The sequence below is a fragment of the Macrotis lagotis genome, chromosome 7 (genome assembly GCF_037893015.1).
Source record: "Macrotis lagotis isolate mMagLag1 chromosome 7, bilby.v1.9.chrom.fasta, whole genome shotgun sequence".
Classification (NCBI taxonomy): Eukaryota; Metazoa; Chordata; class Mammalia; order Peramelemorphia; family Peramelidae; genus Macrotis; species Macrotis lagotis.
Window position 1 is genome coordinate 9,906,892 of NC_133664.1, and position 24,004 is coordinate 9,930,895.

General features: G+C 40.7%; 1 protein-coding gene across 9 annotated transcripts in view; it reads left to right on the forward strand.

Annotated features, from left to right (window-relative positions):
- The window catches only part of HDAC9 (histone deacetylase 9), a 947,449-nt gene that overhangs the window by 540,990 nt on the left and 382,455 nt on the right, over positions 1-24,004 (forward strand). For 7 of the 9 annotated variants that reach the window (XM_074195439.1, XM_074195435.1, XM_074195440.1 and 4 more), the window contains 2 exons: positions 13,480-13,611; positions 20,806-20,924. In XM_074195439.1, the coding sequence (XP_074051540.1) occupies positions 13,480-13,611; positions 20,806-20,924 (251 nt within the window). The remainder of the gene's footprint in view (positions 1-13,479; positions 13,612-20,805; positions 20,925-24,004) is intronic. The other 2 variants (XM_074195442.1, XM_074195441.1) reach the window with 1 other exon arrangement.

The window sequence follows — 24,004 nt, forward strand, 5'->3', positions numbered from 1 at the left end:
TGCTTCATTCCTCATGTATCAGGGTCGTGAAGAGAACTCAAGCATTTGGAGAAAGTCAGGAAAATCAGAACTTTTTATTTCACTGTGGACTAAAATACTCATATTCCCAATAGATCCCTGATCATACTGACCTAGGCATTCCTTCGCAGGATGCATACTGCAGCCCCTCCATGCCTGCCCAGCCTAGGTGACCCTTTCCCTAATCACCTTGCAAGTGTGCCACAAGGGACCCTCCATAGTTCCCTGTCATCATCCATGGGCTTTCCATTAATCTCATTGCATCACTAGCAGAACTACAGCTAGGTGGTACAGTGGATAGAGCACTGGCTTTGGAGTCAAGTGGATGGGAGTTCAAATCCAGCCTCAGATACTTGCCACTTACTAGCTGGGTGACTTTGGGCAAATCACTTAACCCTGACTAACTTGCATCCAGGGCCATCTCCAGTTGTCCTGATCCCTATCTGGTCACTGAACCCAGATGGCTCTGGAGGAGAAAGTGAGGCTGGGGACCTAGCACAGCCCCCCCCCCACTCCAATCCAATTCATGTGCTTGTCATGGCACCACCTCCCTGATGACATGCTCTTCTTCAGTGATGAAGGACAAAAAAAGGTTGAATTAGTACTAGAATCAGGAAGACCTCACCTCAGATCTAACTCCATAACTTGGGTTAGTGACTTCATGACTCCCAGCCTCACTTCCTTCATCTATAAAATGAGGATCATCATAGCACCTGCCCATCTCCCAAGCTGCTTGTGGCCATCAAATGAGATAAGACGTATTAAGTTCTTTGCAAGCCTTAAGGCACCCTATAAAGCTAGTCTTTCCTATTATGCTTTGAGGGCATCCTTCTACAGCTTCTCTTCCATAATTCCTGGTTTATAAGGTGTGGCAGCCTGGTCCTGCCCACAGTGCACCTTCCCATTGCCTCATTAATCCAGCAGCCATCTGTATTTTGTGTTGTTAGTCTGGTCTAGGAAAGTGCAGCCCTGAGATTCCTAAAAAGAAAAGCTCTTTATACTCTGAGTCCCTGAAGCTTCCGGCCCTGTTCCCCATTTTATAGAGCCGGAAGGGAAGGTCTGTAGAGAGTGACCTGTCTGAGGCAGGGTGATGAAGAAGGGAAGAGGGAGAGAATCTTAGCTTTGCAGTGAAAAGATCTGAATTGCTTCATAGTTCTGAAATGTTTTGACCGTGTGACCTTGGACGAGTCTCCTGATAGGTCAAAATAGGGGCTTTCCATTAACTACTTTAGGCTCTGTGGGATCTTTGGAGTTTGGGTCTCCTAAGAAAGAACTAGCCCAGGTAACATTTAAAAAAAAATGTAAGGAGCCCTGCAAAGCCTGGCCCAAGGGTGGGTTCATGGACCAACAGCCACATTACAAATACTTTAACACAGACTCTCACGTGTACCCACTCACATTGACACAGATACGTATATTGACACACTCACATTCACACAGATGCACTCCCATGGTTGCATGCACCCATGCACACTCCTACAGTCACCTACACTCACATGCACACACACACATACACACACACACACACACACACACACAACCTTACACACCCAGATTCCATTGTTTTGAGGGAGAGGATGGTGGTTGCATTACCTTGGTTTCTTTGCAGCTTGTAGACAGCTGGTGCCACCTTATTAAACTTTTTTTTTCTCCACCAAATCGATCCCTGTTCCCCAGGTATTTTTACAAAAGAAAAATGATTGGATCTGAAAACCTTTCCTTTTCACCTCTCCCAATTAAAGAGCCATTTTGGTCCAGAAAGGAAGTCCTTTAGGTCATTGCCTAGGGGCCAACTCACACTCCTTGGAACTGCTCTGCCAGTTTTCAGACTCAGGTTATCCTTGGAGTAGGTTTCCATGCTTCTTATTTCCCAGGACTCCCAGGATGATGTGGGGCCTCGGTCCTCAGCAGGCTACTTTCTGTCCCAGTTCTTGGTGGATGAGCAGGGAATGCCAGGAATGCCCCCATGTAAACTGGTTTCCTATTGCCAGCAGTTCTTATTTCAACTAAGCATTTATTAGACACCTATTAGTCACCTAGCAAATCAGAAATGCTCCATTAATGCTTTTTGATAAACTGATTGATTAAATGCTGAGATACAAAGACTAAAGAGAGTCATTCCTGCCTTCCAGGAGCTTAGATTCTTCTGCACATCATTCAATGAATGGAGCAATAGAACCCTCCTGAACATGGAGAATTGCCTCATATTTCAGTTGTGTTGCTCCCACAAACTGCCAGGGATCCTTGACTATGTCTTCTTCTCTTAATTTGAAGGATACTTATCTGTGGCTCCAGCATGATATAAATTAATTTCTTCTCATTTCCATTAAATTAAAAGAGTAAGAAGGAAAAAGTAAATCTATGACATAAAGGTGCCCTAGAGCTGAATGCAAATGAAAGACCTTGTGGACACTGGTTCTGGAGTTCATGGGATGAAACACTTTCCTATATTCCAGGGAGAGGTTGGGAGCAATGGGTGTGGAATGGTGGTTTTGCTGTACTGTTTTTCACTGTTAGAAAGGAGTAGGTTTTTTTGCATTGTTTTTACTTTTTTGTTTGCTTGTTTGTTTTGGTGCAGAAGACATGGATTAGAAGTATACCAAGCACCAGTAAAACTTTGGGGTTCGGGTGAAGAGGAGACAGACACAGGGATAAATGAGAGCATTTCAGGAATAGTAGTCATAGATTGAAGGCCATTCAGTGATCCAGCAAATTACTTATCCTGATATCTGCCATTCTGTGCAACCTCGACTCCAACCTTTTCCCATTTTATTTTTTATTCTTTGGATGTCTTTCCAAGAGAAGATAGGAGGAGAGCTGGAGAGAGCTAGGATAGGCTTAAGATCATGTTTTAAGGAGGTGTGATAGCAAGTCTTGTGGAAATTCTAACCACTGAGTTAAGTGAAGACTGAAGATTATTATGGATCATCTGTAGCCAAGGGACCATTTCTCCTTCCTAGCAGGGAAAATGAAGAATTGGCCCAAGCTGGGGGCGGGGTGGGGGTGGGGTTAGAAGTGGCAGGAAGGTAGTATTTTCTTTTTAGTTATTTTCTAGATATACCTGACTCTTTGACACCCCATTTGAGGTTTTCTTGTCAAAGATACTGGAGTGGTTTGCCATTTGTTTCTCCAGTTCATTTTGAGGAAACTAAGGCAAATAGGGTAAAGAGCCTTGCCTAACCTCACACAGCTAATGAATGTCTAAGACCAGATTTGAACTCAGGATGAGGAGCCTTCCCGACTCCAGACCTGGCATTCTATCCACTAAGCCACCTATTGGCAGAAAGTTAGGAAAGGGATTTAGTGTTTGTTTTTTTTTTCCTTTTTGGATTAGAGATATAAATAGATGAAATGTGTGTTTTAAGGGGGTGGGGATGGGAGAAGCAACAAAAGCCACCATACACCACAAAACATTCCCAGGCACTGAAGAAGCCATCATTTCCAAGGAGGCAAGTAAAGAGGTAGAGAAATTAAGAAAAACACAGGTGAAAATGGGCAGGCAGTTACTGGTTGGATTATCTCTCTTTTCATTTCCAATGAGTGATATTTATAGTCTCACTTTTAATGAACTCATACTGAAATTTTATTCTTGCATTTTATTATGCAAGAAACATTTATAGACAGCTAAGTGCATACATTTGCATGTAATATTGTACCTTTAAATGTTTTAAGGTGGTTTTTCCCTTTATACTTTTGATGGTCTATAATTGGGCACATTAAGATTTAGTTGCCATTCTTCACTCAGCCTTACAACAACGAATCAAATAGTTTTAAAAGCAAAATGAATGTACTTGTCTTTCTCCTACCTTCAGATCCTTTCTGATTATTTATCTTCTTTAGATCAGGGGTGGTTCATATGGATATTTATAACATCATTCACCTGCTATATTTGGTCAAACAATTAATTCACCCCTATAAAGGTCCTCGATTTATTAAATTCTGAGCCTTGCCTTTGAGCAGTTGTCTTGGCAGCATCAGACCAAATGCTTTCACTGGCCTTCTATGGACGTGTGGATCAGACGTTCCTTACCCCTATTCTGCATAGTGAAAAAGATTATTCATTAGACTTTAGCAGAGTTCATATTATCTTGACCCCAGAGAAGAGCAAGTGCAGAAACGACTTGCCATCTTTGATTAACTTTGCCAGTGTAAAGTTCTACCTTCTCTGTCATCCCATATAAAATTCCACCTAAGGAACAGTGATGTTCCATGTGTCCCAAAGGTACAAACTGGAAGCAGAAGAGTATAATAGTTGTTGGTTGGCCTTTGTTCTCCAGGAGGACCAGAATGACAAAAGAACATCCATTTATAGTGTACTTAGAGTTTATAAGGGGTGGGGATGGGGGAGGGCATGGAAAAGACAAGTATTATTTTACTCCCATTTTACAGAGAAGAAACTAAAGCTTAAGTGACATCTCCATGTTCATCCGCACAGCTCTTAGGGGTTTGAGCCAAGATTCAGATTCATATCTCCTGATCCCACATCCACCATGACATGTTCCCTCTGAAGCCACTAAGTCCAGTTTGTAGCTGATATAGAGTCCTTTCTGCCATGATCATAAGAAGTGGACAGCCACACTTCTAGCCTTGGCCCTCCCAGTATGAGGTCACCCACCTCCTCTTCAGGCAGCCCCTGACCCCTTGGTTGGGATGCCCCTTGTTGGAATGGAGTTATTCCTCCATTGAGCCCTTATCTACCTCTTTCTAACCCTTGCTTTGATCTTGAGAGAGGCCAAGTGGGACCCTTTTACCTTGTCTTCCCCACAATGGTCCTTCAAATACTTCAGATGGCAGTTAAGACCCATTTAAGACTTCTCTTCTTCAGCTAAAAATTGGCCACTTCCTCCAACTTTTGCAGTTTGCTCATCAAACCCCCAACTAGAATAAATTGGTTTTAAAAGCCTCATGCTTTTTGGAAAACCTGTTCAGACCAAGTATGCTGCTTAGAAAGTTGATTTGTTATCTTGTTATAATCCAATGAGTGCTACAGAGGGTTTCATGAGCAATAATATTAGTATTTATTTTAGTCATTTAGATTCCCAAATGGTGTATATGTGATTTTTATCTCATCTGATCCTTCTCCAGAGCCTTGAGGTAGATCTGATAATTATACACAGTTAACGGATTAGTCAATGGAGGCTAAATGACTTATTCTCTGACAGACACATGCATAGCAAGTTACTCTGTGGGTCAAGATTTGGATTCAAATTTGTTTGGGTCCAAGGCCAATGCTTACACTGCCCCTCCCTTAGCCCAAGTCACAGAAGAACCATTTTAGCCTTTGCTGTTGATAATGTCATAGGAACCTTATCACATAGATATGGACAAGGAGGGAGCATAACCTTAAAGATATTAACTGCTAGAAATGCAAAACAAGTCGAAATTGTGCCCTAATTCTGGCTCTCCTATAGAAAAGAAATGAACATTTTGATGGGTTCTTTGAGTGTCTTCCTGCGGAGTAATAGCCTCCATCCTTTCTGTTAAATGGCTCTACCAGGGGGCAGAATTCCTAGTTTCTTTTGCTAATTAAGTTGTAAGGAGCAGAAATGATCTGTCTGAACATTAAGGCAGCATGTGAAGAGAAATGTATTTTAATCAAGTCCATGATGGTGGAGTAAAAATGTTAGACCTTCAAACAGGTGTTTTCTCCATTTGACCTGGAGAGACCTCTTCTTTTTTAAAAAATGGGTTTCCAGGGGTGGCTAGGTGGTGCAGTGGGTAGAGCACTGGCCCTGGAGTCAGGAGGACCTGAGTTCAAATTCAGCCTCAGACACTTAATACTTGACCAGCTGTGTGCCCTTGGGCAAGCCACTTAACTCCATTGCCTTGCAAAAACTAAAAAAAAAAATAATAATAATAATGAAAATAAAATAAATAATGGGTTTCCATACCACCCATTTTGGCAAGTGAAAATCTTTCTATGTTGAGTGCACTCTGAAAACAAGCAAAGTGGGGCCTTTTCCTTTTTCCCAAAATTCTACTCTCTTTCCATTGTGCCTGCATTCTAGGAATTAGAATACTGACCATTTTTTCAACAGCACAGAATTAGAACTAAGAGGGGGCCTTGTGATCATCTGGTTCAACCTCTTCATTTTCCAGTCGAGGAAATTGAGGCTTAAAGAAGGGCAGTGGCTCTCCCAGCTTTTACAAGGAACCAGAAACAGGGCATCTCACTTCAAATATAATCTTTTTACCTTTGTTCTTACCTGGTATGTGTTATTACAAGGCTTTACATGGAACTACTTTCATAATCGATGAGATTCTGGTCCTGTTTCAGGAAGACCTGAGGACTAGAGTCCAAAATCTACCTCAGATTTCATAACTGTGTCCTTAGGCAAGTCACTTTAATGTTCTCTGTCTCAGTTTCCTCATCTGTAAAATGGAAATAATAGCAACTACCTCATAGGTTTGCTCTATTGCATGAAATACCATATGGGAAAAGGGAAGGGAATAAGCCTTAATTAAGTAAATATCTACTTTGAGAATATTTCATCTAATATGTAAAATTCTTTGCAAATCTTAATGACCTATAATTATTCATTTTTAATTTATAAATAATATAATATATATAAATTATAATCTAGTTATATTATAAATTATATCTTAATTAACCTATGAATTATTATTTTTATAAACCAAATTGGTTTGTCATTTCCTTCTCCAGCTCAATTTACAGATGAAGAAAGTGAGGCAAACAGGGTCAAGTGACTTACCCAGTCTCTCACAACTAGTATGTGTAACACACTGGAACACATAGCCTCTTGACTCTAGGGTCAGTGGTCTATTCACTGCATCACCTAGCTGCCCCCATTTTAAGGCACAGGCAAAGAAAATATTTTGGCAGCTGGAAGCAATTAAATGACTAAAAAGTTGTATAAAATTTAACCAGCTCCTTTTTTGTTTTGCAAATAAAGAAATCAGGTTGTCTCATAGATAGAAGAGAATCCTGAAGATTGAGGTTCAAACTTGACTTTGACCACACTGGTTCCATGAGCCAAGGCCTACTGTGATCCTGGACAAGGCTCTGAGAGTGGATCTTACAGAGAAGGAGATTCTCTTCATTAGGCAAGGGAATCTCCTCACTTAGAGCTCCCTACAAAAATATATTCCTAGGTCTGTTCAAGTCAAAAAGGGTGACTCCAGATACAGATTGTTTAGATTTTAGTATTTGTCTTTGTCTAAATCTGAGTTTTTGCCTTTGAAATGATAAAACAGCAGATGCCCCTTCCCATGCCCCCATTGTTCATTCCTTCCACCAAAATTTCCTTGTGTTTAATTTACACTAATTTTGCCTGGAGTTATATAAATGGATGTTGCCTACCCTCATGGACTGTAAGCTCCTGGAGGGCAGGAATTGTGAATACTTAATGCATGCTTGTTATTTGAGTGCTCATTTTGTTTTTGTTATTATTTTAAATACCAATGTTAATTTGGCAAAACAATGTCTACCACCTGGGTTAAACTTGATAAGATTTTCCTCTGTTCTAGTTTCTAATATGAGAGGCAGCTGCTCTATCCCAACTTTAAAAGATTTTTTTTTCCTAAATGCCATCTTTTTGAGGCTCCAACTTTTCTCTTCATGGTTTTGGCTCTAGGCTGAGATGCCCTTCCCTGGTGGCTGGTTTATACCCTACAGGGTAACCACTGGATTCCCATCCCCCCAGCATTCTGCCTTAGGAAGATGAGTTCATGCCCAAGGGCTCCAAAGGGGTATGTTTGGTGGTCCTGTGCATCTAAAATATGGAGAGGTCTGGATTTCCCTAGTTGCCTTTAAGATGGCACTATGGAACTGACCCTTGGTTGGTCAGCAAATCAGTTTTTCAGATCTTGAGTTCATTGATAAACCCAAGGAGAGAAATCATCTAATACTGATAGAGACAAAAACAGAATCCAATCCAATTTAATTCACCAACTGTGTTCTGCCAGGAAGGCAAGCAGTCCAAATCAAGGGACAGTAGATCTGACTTCTGAAAGACTCAAGCTCCAAAGAGATGGATATTAATGAAGAAAGTCTCCACAAAAACCTTCCATGGTAATGGAATTTGTGACTGGCCCTAGGTTAGATATTAGAGATAGAAACACAAAAACAAAACACAGCCTGCCCCCAAGGAGTTTACATTTTAAGAGTAACTAAACCTTGCACTCAAATAAATCATTACTAAATTTATGTAAACTGATTTCAAGTCGGAGAGCTCTCCTAAACAGTAGGATCAGAAAAGCTAGATGTGGAAGGCAGCATCCAACCAGGCCTTTGAAGGTCACTTAGGATTGCTTCTTATTTCCTTATCAGGAGAGATCCTTCTGTTTTTCAATACCTGCTACTGCAAACTGAACAGCAATTGTAGGACCAAAATACTTTTGAAAAGGAATATTTTGTCCTAATATGTGGCCATCAATCTTATTGGGAGGATGTCAAAATACCAGTAAGCTTGCTGCTAAACCCAAGCTACTCAAACCTCTTATTCTCCATGCTAGATAAAATTCATCAATAACTCTTCCACAAAAAGGGGCTTGTAGGTGATCTTGCCTGGGATGCCATTAATATTCTCTTTGAAAACAAAACAGACCCCAAAACACCCCTCTATGTTATCCATGAAGTGAGGAGTGAGCAAAGGGACTCGTGAGTAACAGAAGTGGCTACAATGAAATGGTTAGACACTTCTATAATACTTCCTAAGAAAGATGACTCCAGTAGAAACTCAAGGGAAGTGGGTTTTGGTTATTTTGAAGATCCAGAGCCAACCACAGTTATGAGCATACAAGGAATCCTTTGTTAATGTGGGTTGACTGATGGCTACCTTGGAACATCACAACAATCCTAGAGGTTTGATGTCACAACTACACATTTGGGCCCTTTGAGAATTTCTAGGAGGTGTGTTTGGGGATGAGGTCAGGAAGAGCCCTTCAATAGTTTATGCTTGATCCACCCTAATAATAGGTTCTGAAACAATGAGTGGAGACTGGATAACTATTTGTGAGAAATACTTCAGAAAGGATTAATCTTCCTTGTAGGAGTTGGATGGGATAAATTTGGAGAGTAAGTCCAAGATCCCGCTGACTCTGGCATGAACACAAAACCATTTGAAAATAGCTTTTGGAGACCCTCACCATTACCATAGAAGGTTTTTGGTGGAGACTTTCTTCATTAATTAACCATCTCTTTAGAGCTTGAGTCTTTCAGAAGTCAGATCTACTCCCCCTTGATTTGGACTGCTTGCCTTCCTGGCAGGGAATGGTCTGCCTTCTGGGCCCCTGTTCCTTGAATATGGTGCTGCCTGTCACTTGCCCCACACTTTATCTGACAACTCTATGTTCACATAAATAATTCAGCGTGAGAATGTTTTCAGGTGCCTGCATCTCCTCCAGGGCAGGCTGGAAAGCCATTTTCAGAAGCTTTTATTATTATTCAGTGACTCAGTATTTCCCATTCCTGCTTTGGTAAGATAGGAAAAAAAGCCTAAAGGTTTCTTTTTCATTTTAAAATTGACTGTTTTCATCTAAATAATGATAAGCCATCTTTTTCTGCAAGGTTATCTCAGCAGGCTCACAGATTTCAGCTGTACTCACATCTACACACTCACAGGCTGCCTTCTGTTGATGTGATTGATTGAAATGCAGAATGTGATGGTCGGGGATAAAAATAGGAAGGCAATCAGAGAGACTGGGCAGGAAATGCACTTAGGCAAAAAGAGACACTCTCTCTCTCTCTCTCTCTTTCTCTTTCTCTCTCCCCACTTATCTTTCCCTCCTCTTCCCCCTCCCTCTCTTTCTTCCCATGTCCCCCCTTTTTTCTTTCTTCTCTCTTCTGTTTCCCTCCCCTCATCCTCACTCTCTTCCCCAACTCTCTTTCTAGGCTCAGAGATTTACATCCCATTAGTAAGTCACTGGAATGGAAGTCCTGTGCCATTGGGAGACACGAGAGAATTAAAAATAGAACTAACCCTTTCTACAAATAAAGGTGGTTCAGGAAGGGAATTGCCAATGTGCCTGAAGAGCAGAACAGATTGGACTTCAGTAGGTCGCACTCCCAGAGAGTTTCTGGACCTTTTTTACCCATAAAATGACAGGTCTCCATCATTCCCAAATACCCATACAGCTCAGTGACATGGTGATGGACCTCACTGGGGACTGGAAACCAAGCTCAAAAAAAGATGCCAAAGGCTTTTCTCAAGGGTCTAGGGCCATGTAGACGTATTTGTATGTATACGTGTGTTGTATATTTCTATATATGTCTTTATACCCATATTCCTCTATATACATACCTCTTAGGTCTCTGTCTCTGAAAGTAGACAAGGCAGATGGACAGAGTGTGGGGTGAAGAAAAGTGAGATTAGCATGATGGAATTAGGACTGGGATCGTAGGGTGCTTGTCCTTCTGAGAAATGCTTTGAGCTAATATACAGGACAAGGAGATATATGTGTTAGATATTTTGTATATTTTTCTACATATTATGAGAAAAGTAAAAAAATCACTTAAATAATTTTCCTATTTTGATTGCGTTGACCAAATTAGCTTTATCAAGACTTCTGCAGAAAAAGGAACATGGGATCCAGAATTTTATGACTGGGCAATTCACATGACTTTTCTGTGCCTCAGTTTTCATAATTGGCAGATAATATTCAGAAATAGTTTTATCAGAAATATTTATATGTTATTTTGAAGTTTGTCAAATTCTTCACATATATAATATTGTTTGACTTACATGAGACTTGATTAAAAGACTCACCAAGGGTTACTTCCATAAACTATTAAGCTTCACTTAAATTTGTGCTCTGCTCACTCCATGCTTAGAATTTTACATTGCATTTTTTTAAAGTAAATAGCTTTGCAAAATGCCTTTCACTGCAGTGAAAGAGAAAAATTGTCGTAGCTACCCTCATCAATATGGTGCTTTATACTTTACGCACAATTTCACTTCATTGTAATAAATCTAGTTTTTCACTTAAGTTTTGTGAAGTTGTATTCGCCTGTGGACAAGGTTCAGTCCAACCCTTCAAGCCAGCTTCTCCAGCCTTCCACCATTATCAAGATGAAGAAACAGTATGAAAACAGTTAGGCAGTTGAGTTACTTTTTCAGTCACCATCAATGCTTGAATTGGATCTAGGTCTTCCTCTGCCCAAGTCTAGTCCTTTTCTAGCCATTGAACTCCCATCACTGTTTCTCTTGGGTGTCTTCCTCTCTCCTTTGTTGATGGTTAAATAGAAACAAGCACATGCAAGGAGTTGTTCTTTCTGAACCTAGCTTAAAGGAACAGTTGAGTTCCACTCTGGTGCCTGTACCTGTTTCTTCTTTCTCAGAATGTGGAAGATATTTCCTTATCTGCCAAAAGATTTCCTTTTCATGTTTTCAGTGTGTCCTTCACGAATTGCTTAAAATTCTGGGTTCCAAAGGAAAACCCACTTCTCTTGGTCTTGTGAAAAAGTTCTGGTCTGTGTGTTTGTGTGTATTGGGGGGGGGGGGTTCTAGGAAATCACAGGAATAGTGTTTTTTAACAGTGTAACATGAAAAAGCCAAGAAAGGTAAGGTGAATTCTGGGTCACTTTGAGAAAAGTAGAGTGTTTCAATGGGGAGAGTCAGTAGCCCTGTCATTAGCAGCTTGCCTCAGAGCAGATGTAGTTTATGGTGTTCAGTTCTTGGTACTCCATTTTAGGAATGACATGGGAAAAAGGAAAGCATATCCAGAAGAGGATGGTGAAAGGACAAGGGAGAGGAATCAGTTAAAGGTTGTGGAGATGGTTGATTTGGAAGAAATGTAAGGGCATTATGAGGAAGGAGATAGTATTCTTGATTGGAGGTATAGGAAGATTTCATGGAGGAGATGGCATTGGCCAAGGATCATCAAGGTTAGTTCGATTCTGTTGGATGACTTCCTAGGTTCAAAGACAGTGGTCCTTGGTTCCTTCAAACAAACAAAAAACCCCAGATCTTGTCTGAGTAACTTCAAAGAGATCTGGATCCTAATTTAGTTAATTGACCAGCTAGATGGGGCAGTGTATAGAATGTCAGCTCTGGAGTCACACATTCCATGAGTCTAGATCTGACCCGATATCCTTGTGTGAGTGACTCAGTTTTTCAGGTAGCTTTTTAAATTAAATTAAGTTTTGCAAAACATTTTACATACAGTTTTGCATTTGAAACTCCCAACAGCCCTTGGGAGGTAGGTGTTGTAATATTCCTATTTTATATATGAGGAAATGAAAACTGAAGGAGATTAACTGTTGCTTTGTGCAGGATCCTCCCACCTGTGTCAGAGGTAATATTTGAATCTCCATCTTTCTGATTCCAATTTTTGCCTTCAGTGCTCCTAGACAACAATTAAACCACTAGATGGTTCCAAGATAAACCCAGAAAGAAAATGGCAGAAAGCTTGTTCCAGTAGTTGTTGTGATCTCCGTGGGTCAACCAGCCCCTTTTGGGAGTCAACTGATTCTAGGCTGACTGTGTGATAACAGCCATATGACCATAAGCTTTGTTGAATAGGGATTGGTATGTGGGCAGAGCTCTTCCCCCATCCCCCCACTCCCACTTTCTTCCCAGGGCTCTGGCTTGGAACTCCTGATTTCACAACACTCCAGAGGACAGAGTCCCACATAAATCCTCCTCTAGACGAGGTGTCTGCTTCTGCCCATATAGGCGTCTACCTAGTTTAGGGGTCAGGCAGAAGTCTTTAAAATCCCATAGACTTTCAATCTCGTCTCTTATTGGGTTTCACCTTTGAGAAAATTAAGAGCAAGGGACAATGTCATGTCATAAATCTTGTCAGGACTACTCCGTCTCTGGAATGATTAACCTACCCATTAATAGCCCAACATCTACTGGTAGATAAGCCAAGAGGAAAACGTGGACATGCCCAGAATAAGAGAAGGTGGATTTCAACAGAAACTACCACTTATTCTGTGCATGTGTGTGTGTTTACATGTGCATCCATGTGCATCTGCCTGTGTAGATCATTCCATATGTCTGTTTCTAATGTGCATGTATATGTGTGTATGCATGCATGTGTGTGTGCATGCATGGGCCATTCCTGTGACTTTGTCATTCTAGAGAATTCCTAGCTCAGCCCCCGTTCCAGGACCTATTGTTCTAAAGATGATGATGCATACACATGTAGAGAAATCCATATACATAACATATACTATGGACATATGCGTCTTATGCCCACATAGCTATCTGCATAAGGACATCTGTAATTCTTTGTTCAGATTTTGCAAGAATTGAGGCCGTGTACCAGATGTTGTTCTGATTCTCATCATTATGGTTTCTCAGCTGACTTATTTTGCTCTTGCAACGATACTGATTAAATGACCATCTTAGGGCTTTGGGTCTAGCACCTAGAGCTGAGGTTCAGAACAGAGAATGCAGGGACGGACGAGCTTTTTTGAAATTAAATCTAGAGAGAAACAGGTGCAGCTCTATTGGAAAAGGTTTTTATCGATTTTTTTTTTGTCTCAATCCCCAGCCTCAGAGCCCAACTTGAAGGTGCGATCCCGATTAAAACAGAAAGTGACAGAGAGGAGAAGCAGCCCCTTACTCAGGCGGAAGGATGGAAATGTTGTCACTTCATTCAAGAAACGAGTGTTTGAGGTGACAGGTAATTGAGGCCGGGCCAGACTTACCCTCAGAGGCACAAGCGGGCCTGTTGCCCCCGGCATCTGAAAGTTGTCTTCCAGGGCGCCATCATTTCTGAGAAAAGCCTGCAAGGAAAATGCACTCAGCCTGGGTCTTTTTTTCACCAATGAGGTGAAACAGGAAATGAAGGAGTGGATGAACTCTGTGTTGGTTGGGTCTAAGGCAGCCAGGCCAAAGCTCATCTTAATCTCGACAGAGTCAGGCAGTGAAATTTGGAAATTCCAGGCAACTTTTATTTTAATGAAATTGGAAAAGGGAAGAGCAGAGGAAAACCTCGAATCCCCCCCCGCCCCCTTCTCCCCATTCTACTTGAATGTCCATCTGGGAAACAAACCTCTGGGTGGAGGATTCAATCTTGGTTTCTTTCATACACCGACTCAATTCTTTAATGACTTTCTGTGTTTCTTGGGGAACTGGGGTGAGTGAGAGGAGAAGGCCATTTGTCAACTTTCACAGAGGGATAAAAATTTGCCATTTTCCCCTCTCAGTTGCATTTATTGCCTCTGATTTAGCCTCCCCCCCACCCACACACACACTGGTTAGGGGGAACCAGGTAAGGAAAACAGCTTTATGTCTTCCAGACCCCCTCCTGCCTGGTCAGGTCTGATCTGGCATCAGAAAACATCTAGTTATTTGTAGTGAAAAGTGAATGGAGAACTCAAGCATTAAGAACCCCTTAGTCTTCATGGGACTGTGAAAAGCCAAGGAAGTTCCATTCTTAGTGTTCTTGGAAAAACCCAATCCCACCTTCACTTCTAAAGGCAACAGTGATCAACCCCCCAAATGCTAGAGAAATGTGCAAGACACTGCACTCAAAAAGCAGAGAGAACAAAGCCAATTATATTGAAATGGAGTTCCATATTATGCACACACACACACACACACACACACACACACACACAACATAAAAATGGGTCTCCAGTTAAGGGCTCCTATTCTAAGTTGACCATTGATATGGTGGACTACTGATGTAATAATAGAGAGGACACTAGTAGTGAGATCCATTTGGAAACAAGATTATTGGAATAAAACAAACAGACCAAAGTCAAGGGAAAAGAATCCTAGGATCAGTGAGTAATGTCCTGAGAACTAGTGGGAATCTTGGAGGTCATTTTGTCAAACTCCTAAGTTCACCAATGAGGAAACTAGGTCCCAATGAGGTTAAGAGACTTGCCCAGAGCCTCACAGTGGCAGATGTTTTTAAAAAATGAAATTTGAGGGGGCAGGTAGGTGGCGTAGTGGATAAAGCACCTGCCCTGGAGTCAGGAGTACCTGGTTCAAATCCGGTCTCAGACACTTAATAATTACCTAGCTGTGTGGCCGTGGTCAAGTCACTTAACCCTGTTTGCCTTGCAAAAACCTAAAAAAAAATGAAATTTGATTTTGATTTTATTAAACATTCATTTCAGATTCATGGGGTGAGTCAGGGATTCTAAATCTTTCTGAATCTTTCTGAATTTTAAATCATATCTAACTGTTCCACTCTTAAGCACTCTGAATCACACCAGTAGACATCTTTAGTGTTATCTTCAGGAATGAAAAAGAGTATTCTAAACTTCATGATCTCAACTGTTTGTATGAAGGGTGACATCAAGATTTTCTAAAATTTGCTTTTCTTGAAGTGGTTCTCTAAAGTGGGGTCCCCATCTTCTTGAAATCATTATGTTTCTCACATTCTTACCCTGATAATACCGGGAAGAATTTAGTCCAATTCCATCTGAGTTATCTCTGGGGTGGATTTAGTAAGTGCTCAATTTATAGGAGAGTTTGTTACAATGACTCTAAAAACTATAGAATATTAGAGTTCATAAGAATAATGATCAAGCTGTGGAAGAGTCTTTAGAGGCCACCTTTTCTATGCTCTCATTTTACAGATGAGGAAACTGAGGTCCAGGGCAGTTCAGTGACTTGTTTGATATAAAGAACTGAGAGAGCTGGGATTCAAAGCTAGTTTCTCTGACTCTAAATCTCAGTCTTTTCAATGACTCTAACTTTTTCTCCCCGTATTAATTTGTGACCCTCATTGTAGACACCCTATGATCTTAAAAGTTAACATTATCATAGGACCATTAAGACCTATATTGAGACAGGGACTTTTGGGGAACATTTCTAATTGAATAAGCTTGCTAAAGCTGCAACCTTGACTTCTAGATGGGATTTCCTGTTTCCTGAATCTGCATTTGTTTGTAAGATCATTAGATATTGTTGTAGACAGGGCAATGTACTATGAGATGGGGAGACCTGAATTCAAATCTTATCTGAGATACTTACCAATGGTATTCAAGACCCTGAGTAAGTCACTTAACTTCCCTCTCAGCTTCAATTACCTTTGTTATTGGTAAATAACAAAATGAAATGGTATCTTGTAAAGTTGCAAAAATTATTTAAATACTATTAATTTGTTTTGTTGAAGTGATATGGACTTCACTTTTTTTGTAAAGCTCACATTTACTGATAACTTATTTTAGTTCCTATCAAAGAAACATTGAGATATATCTACCTTGTGAGCCAGGATGCTGGTATTGAACTTGTAAAAGGAGCATTGTTGAAAGTTAAAAATTAATGAATTTGGTCTGCACTGAGAATTAATTGCATCATTAAATCATCCCCAATCTATTTGGGGGGATTTTTTGCTAAAATTTGCTAAAAGTTTTAAATGATTTCCTACTGCATGGTGAAAAGGACCTAGAATCATGGAGAACTTGAAATGTTAAAGAATCATGGGAACATGGTCAACTGCCCATTGGAAGGTTCTGAGTATACCAACCAGGAGGACCTCAAAGCCAACATGTCAAAAGGGTCTTTCATTCTCTTTCCTTCCAATCCATCCTCCAAATTTCCCTATTTATCTCAGTGACATCACCTTTTCATCTTATCCTATATTTAACCAGCACAGAAATATCATAATTTCCATATGCAAAATAGAAGATAAAAGAGGCTTGCATAGGAAACTGAGAGCTCCTATTCTTTTAAGCTTGCTTTGTATACATATAGTGCTATATATATATATATATATATATATATATATTGTATATATACAAAGACACACATATACATAAATACATACATTTAATGGTAGTCACCTCTAGGGTGTGGAGCTGAAGGAAAAAGGAGGAAAAAATATGTGATGACTTTTATATATTTAAAAAATACGAAATTGTATGTAATCGATCTGCAATTTCATGTGCAATCATCTTTTCTAATTATACTACATGATGGGAATACTTGTTTCATTCCCTAAATTAAAACATTTTTTTAAAAATATGCAATCAATTCAACACATTACTTTAGAAGTTTTGCTACTTTAGAAGTAGCCCTGCATCTCTCTTTTGGGATTTCTTTTTTCTTTCAATCTAAGTTTAAAAAAAAAGTCAATGGTTCTCCTTCTCCTTCATCACTTCTGCTACCTCCTTCTGTTTTCCTAAATGTAAAAATACATGATAAAATTAAGCATATTCACTTAATATGAATCCATACACACAGTGTCCTTGTAAGAAAATGTATATCTCTTTCTTCACCCTAAGCACTTCATCTCCCAGGATGTGTTTCAGATTCCCGTCATTCCTTGCTTCACTGAAGTTTAAGACTGGAATTTCCTTGGCTCTTTCTTCTCTTTCATTCTCCAAATTCAGTCATTGTCAATTCCTACTCATTGTACATGGATGCCATTTTGTTTCCATCTATCTCTTCTCCATGTGTATGGCTCTGGCCCTCACCACCTCTTTTGGATTGACCTCTCAACTCCTAGACTTTTCCTTCTCTGATCCACTCTTCTTGCACATTTGAATGTCTAGAACATGCCTCTGATGGGGCACTCTGCTTCCTGCTCCATATTCTTTGATGGTTCCATCTCATCTCTAGATTAGATCCATAGGTAGCTATCTTTGGGAACAAGGGAGGTGAGAGAGGATGGGAGACTTGAGGCTGGATTTTGCAGTGGCACCTATCTCTAAGAGGTTTGGGAGGGGATGAGAAGCAGCTGAGTGGAAGTGGCAGTGCTGGATTTTCATCTTGAAGTTAGAAGACCTGAATCATTATTGAATACCTACTGTATTCCAGACCCAATGGTGAATGCTGGGAACACAAGTGCAAGAATTAAAGCAGCCCCTACTCATGATGGAGGGGCATGGGGGAACAACAAATACAGATTAGAGAGGTTTGGGTACTAAGTATTTTATAAAGTAAAGACATGATAAATATGAAGTCAGCAAAAGATCAAAGGAGATGACATGTAAGGGATTTTGAAACCCATAGCAATAATAACTAAAAACCATTATTTTTATAATAATTATAATTGTTATTTGGGGAATATTATAGACTACTTCTGGTTTTGCCATTAGTTCCTATGTAGACTAGCACAGCCTCTATTGCTAGGCTATACTTGCTAAGCACATTATTTCTCAGTCTTTATTTCACATAGATTTACACATCTGTGCAAATGTAATAAACTCTATTTTAGGTTTTATTGCTTTGGGCCAAAGACTGTTGGGGGATTGACAGAGCCCAGAGCAGCTTCTCAGAGATGGGTGATTAGGTTAGTGAGTTTCTGAGCTGGAGAATATTGACTGTTTCAGAGGAATACAAGAATGTAGAGTTTTGTCTGAGATGGGGAGTAAAAACTGAGATCAATGAGGTAGAATAATCTAGTATGATGATTTTAATCATCCTCTTTCCTCTGGGGCAAAAATGGGTTGAATCTGTACTTTCTATTGAATGGAAGGCTTTGATTACAGAGCCGACATTAGAAGCACAGAGAGACAAATCTGGAGTCAATACCAATATCGAATTTTGCCTTCAGACACTAGTTGTGTGATCCTGGGCAAGTCATTTAACCTCTGTTTGCCTCAGTTTCCTCAAGTGAAATGAAGCTATTATACTTAATGGCCTTCAAGATTCCTTCTGGCTCTGAATATGATCCTGTAGAGATTTATATCAGTGAGAGAGTGAACTGAAATGCTTCACACTGAAGACAACACAACACAATATAAGATGGCAAGCAAGGAATTTCAGGTTTGCCTGTACAGGAACGACATATGGCAGAAGGAGACAAATAAAAAAAAAACTTAACTTGGTTTTGATGGACTAGAAAGCTAACACATATTGCCTTTGTTTACAAAAGGAGATTATTGGGGAAGATCAAAAAAAGAAAGAAAAATCAAACTTTTTTTTATGTTTTCTCTAAAGATGATAGGCAGCATGAATAATCGTTTTGTCATTTTACTTCAAAATAGTCATTTGACCAAATATTTTATTGTGTTTTCCTGAGAAATATTTGTTACTCTAGAAGTAAAGTAGTGAATGGTGATCAGCTCTAGTGGGAATGATCCACTGGACAAGGAAATGACAGACTACTCCAGTATCTTTACCAAGGAAAGCCTGTGGTGTACAATGCCCATGGGCACACCAAGAGTTGGATAATGACTCAATTCTGACCAGTGGGCTGGTGGACTGAAGTAGGTTTGTTTGATTTTTTTCGGTTGTCTTTCTTAGTTTTGAGGATGACTTGGACAATCTCGTGTCTTCAAGAACAATAAACATTGCTCCCTTCTGAGGTCTGAGATGTCCTCTCCTTTTCATTTATTAAGAAGCGGTCTGTTCTAATGGTATATGGTCCTCAGCTTCTCAAAACATTTCACTGAACTGGCACAGTTTTCACATGACTTCTGAGGTCTGAGTCATAGTTTTGCTAGTAGCTAGGTATATAACCAGGCTTTATTCTTTTATGGACATTAAATGAAATGAATATTTAAAGTCCACGACTAGGCAGACTATTAATGGTAGCTTCTCAAATGACTCCCCTATATTTCAAATAAAGTCAAGAAAGCAAATATCGATAGCACAAAAAAGGAAGGATTGGTGAAAGAAGCAGGAGAGATGTTGGTGAAGTAATGGACCAGCCTCGACCTCAGAAAGCCTGGATTCCAGTCCTGTCTCTGCTCTGATATTGTCCCTGGCATCGGGGCAATCGCATATCACACATCCTAGGCAAATCACTCACCTCTTCATCATCCCAGACAGTTATTACTGATCTCCACTGATAGAGTTTCTACACTAGGAGGCCCTCACACTGATGGAATCACACGTCTAAAACAGGGAATTGCCATAGTTGACAAAATTCGTAAGCCAAAGGTACTGGCATTTATTCCCCCAACCCATGAATTTGACTGACTCATTCATTGGTGAGTTAAAATCAGTCCATTATGTAAAAATGGAAGAGACTACCCTGAGCAGGAGTAGGCTTCCCCTCATCCCAGCTATTCAGGCCTGACAAAGGCCAAATTCTATTGCCTTGTTAGATATCAGCTGGAGGGGATTATTTTTCAGCTCTGGGTTGGATGAGATGGTGACACAACTTTTTCAAAGTGTAATTCTATGACTAAGTTATCAGAGAACATTAGGACAACCTGAGACTTTATCTTGTAGCCTCCAGTGCCCTTCTTTTCTCTACTCCTGACTCCCCTCCTCCTGTTCCCCAATAATGTAGTTAGTGTGACCCCAGGAGTATCCGAGGCCACTGAAAGGCTCTGATGAGCTTTGGGGCTGCCAGGCCCTCTGACAAAATCTGCCTGTAGAATGAGCCTTTGCATCTTTTGAGTCTCCTTGATGAAGAAGAGGGAGGAGCAGAAGCCGTTGGCAATTGAATTTCCCAGCATAGGAATAATACTGGGCCTCATGGTTGGATGAAGTGTTTTCATGACCTTTATGAGGGTGCTGTATGTCATTTTTATCTCCTACACTAACAGGAGAGAGCGAAGCAAAATAAACATCTTTTCTTTGGTCACATCCAGAGTCCTGTGAGCAACAATCTGCCAAGACCACTTATCTTCTCTTGTTTGGGACTCATTTTGAGGTCATCACCCTCTGTCAGGGAAGTCATACATCGGTGTGATTGAGTAGTCCAATGGAAAGAATATGGGGTTCAAATCCTGACTATGCCACTTACTGTCTGTGTGACCTGGAGCAACGCACTTAACTCTTATTAGGACTAAATGAAGTCTGAAGACCCTTCTGACAATAGCCCTTGTGAAAATAAAGGTCATCTTCTGAGGCATCATGGCTAGCTGTGGTCCCAGGCAGGGGTTCAGATAACTGGTAGTTTGGGCCTCCAGGCATCCCCATTCTTCACTCTTCAGTGATGGCTCTCTTTCTTCCACAGAGTCCTCGGTGAGCAGCAGCTCTCCTGGATCTGGCCCCAGCTCACCCAGCAATGGGCCAGCCTCCAGCATAGCTGAAAGCAGCGAGGCCTTGCTCGTCCCACCTGCTCCTCATCCAGAGGTAAGCTTCCCCCTCCCAAGGGTGAATGAGCTCAAAACCAACATTGTCTTCCTTATTGCTCTCTACCCTTGCCAAGGGAGGTTTCCAAGGGATTTCATTGAATTTGGTCAGATAACTCTAGGGTGCCAGATGGCATCCAGGCTCTGCTAGATGCTGGGAAGCCAGAGACAAAAGAGAAACAGTCCCTGCCCTCTGGGGGCTGACATTCTACTAGTCAACATTTATGCAGAGAAGGTCATGCAAAAGGATTTCAGGGCCAGACGTCTGTCTGATGACTTGGAGGGAATGGATTCAGGAGAGACTTGGGGAGGGGCTGGCCTCTGAGATACCTTTTTTAAGGAAACTGAGGTGAATGCAGAATACATTCTCTACTTTTGGGACAGCCTGGGCAAAGATAGAGGGGGAGAGTAGCAAATGGAGTAGAGAACAAAGACAGCACCTACAGTTCCCTCTGCTGATTGTGAGCCCAGCACCTCCAAGCCCCAAGAGTTCATTTTCATTGATCACACTGATGACAAAATCCTCATCTGGCAGTGAGCAACTTTTAGCCAGCTCAAATGCCCCCTCTCCAGGGAGTCTTTCCTGATCCTATTAAATGCTCAGACCTCCCCACTGTTGAGAGCTCCAATTTATCCTGAATTTAATTTTATTTGTACAGAGTTGATTGCTTTCTAACCCCTCCATCAGAAGGTGAGCTTCCTGGGGTCATGGATGGTCTTTTGCCTTGCTTTGCTTCCCCAGACCTTAGCACAGTGCTGTAGCATTATTGGCACTAAATGCATGCTTATTCAATGACTCATGGATGACAGTTAGGTTTGTCCTTGAATGGGATGACATTTGGACCTACCCACTGGCGTTTCTCTCCTTCTGGCATTCCCTTTAACACTCCAAGCTAACTAATCGGTCCATGTAAATATAGCTTTGGAGAACTATTTAAACCAGATTCATATTCCTTCTCCAAAGAAAGTGTATTTTCAGAGTATTTTGGTTCAGTCATTTCAGTTGTATCTGATTCTTCATGACATCATAGCTCCTCACTTCATCACTTTGAGGAAAGAGCCTTGCCATACCTCTTTCTTGGTTCCAGGACTAGTCAAAGGACCCATGATGTGTTCATCACTCTCAAAATTAATATTTCCTTGAAATCCATGGTTCATATTGAAAATGAGAACAGAGGAAAGAAACATTAGAAGCTGGATAGTCAATGGGAACATGGAATTTGGGGAGCAGTGCTTAGGATTGGAAGAATGAGAGAAAACAATGAATGACATATTAGACAGGAATGATTTGAAAAATGGCTGGGCGAATCCCTTCCATCGATAAACCATATCCCTTGATATTGGATGGACTATGTAGTAGTGGATGGAGAGTAAGACTCTGGGGCAGAACCCGTGGCTATGTGGCTTGAGGCAAGTCAGAACCAGACAACTCTTGAAAAATACAAGTAGCAAAACAGAGCAGGATGTGTATTGGTAAAAGCCCCCTCACCAATGGGATCTCGCATCTATTCAGTGTACTCCAGGCCATTCCTGTCTCCAAAAATAATTCTTCATTCAGATTGATCATTATGTTTGTTAGTCGGTTTTCTGAACCCTTGTATAATCCTATGCAGTTGTATAATACTATACAATAGAAAGAATATTTGATTCTGATAACTGGAGCCAAGGACATCACTAAGTACCAATCAATAGTTTGGTCAAAGCTCTTGGAGTCTTAAGTTTCCTAATTTACAGGGAATGGGACCAGATCCATTCCAGTTCTCTCACTGAATGACTACAATATGAATAGGAAAGTTCCTATGGGAAATTTGGCATATCAAGAGCAAAGGAGGACAAAGTAGCATCTTTAACAACAAGGGGACTGGCCTTTAGACCTGGGCCAGCCCTGCCCCCACCCCTGCCTCTGATTTGAAAGATGAGGAATGGTACAGAGGAGGTTAAAGGGCCGGCAGAAAAGTTTTACAGGGTTGTAATGGCAGGGGAAGGGAGGAAGAAAAACAGCTCTGATTCACCCCAAGAGAGACAAGGTTTCTCTCTCATGCAACCTCTTGTGATTTTAATATAGCTCAGGGCTAATGGCATCAGGAAAGAGGTCATTAGGTTGTAGGAGAAGGAGCAAAACCCAAAGAGAACACTAATGATCTAGGATATAAATTTGAAAAGTGTTCGAAGTTGGCCACAAAAGGGAAAAAATAAAACTTGCCCAAATACCAAGGACATTAGACCCTTGCTGTCTTTACCTCATGGGGTGATTGTGTCTCTGGGCTAAGAGGAGCCTTGGAGACATTCTCATCAAAGCCCCTTCTTTTAAAGATTAGGAAACTGAGGCCCAGAGGCTTTTCCCTTGTTATCATAACAAAACCAACAGTAACAAAAATACTGTCTGGGGTGTGAACTGTAGTATGTCTTTGTCTAGTATTTCTTAAGACTTTTTGTTTTCTTTGAGGCTCACATACAGACTATATCAAAACTGGGGAGAGATTTTACCATCTTTTATAGATAAGAAAACATCATGAAAACTAACTTTTTTGAGATCCCACAACTAACTCATTGCTTGGTCAAAACCGGAACCCAGATTTCCTATTTGTATATACCCTGCAACTTGTTAATTTAAATATCAGTGTGACTTCCACTGAAAAAAAAATAAGGGAGGCTAAGTTGTGTGGTGGATAATGCTGTGGACCTGGAATTGAGAAGACCTAAGTTCAAATCCAGCCTCAGGCACTTACTGGAGATACAACACTGGGCAAATTCCTTAACCTCTGCCTGCCTCTGTTTCCTCCTTTGGAAAACGAGAATAATAATAGCACCTACTTTCCAGGCTCAGATTCAATAGATAATGTAATGTGTCTTGCAAATTATCAGTCTACTACTGTATAGTATTTGCCTCATCCAGTAGTTATGAAAATTGTGCTTTATGAATATTAAGGTGTTGTATAAATATGGGTTTTATTATTATTATTAGAGTAATTGTTTAAATGACCATTGTGATTATTTTCACCAAGAAATTTGAGGCCCAATGGGGTGAATGACTCACTTAAGGCCGGTGCAGGTCTAGGACTGAGCTCTGGGGTCTCCCAC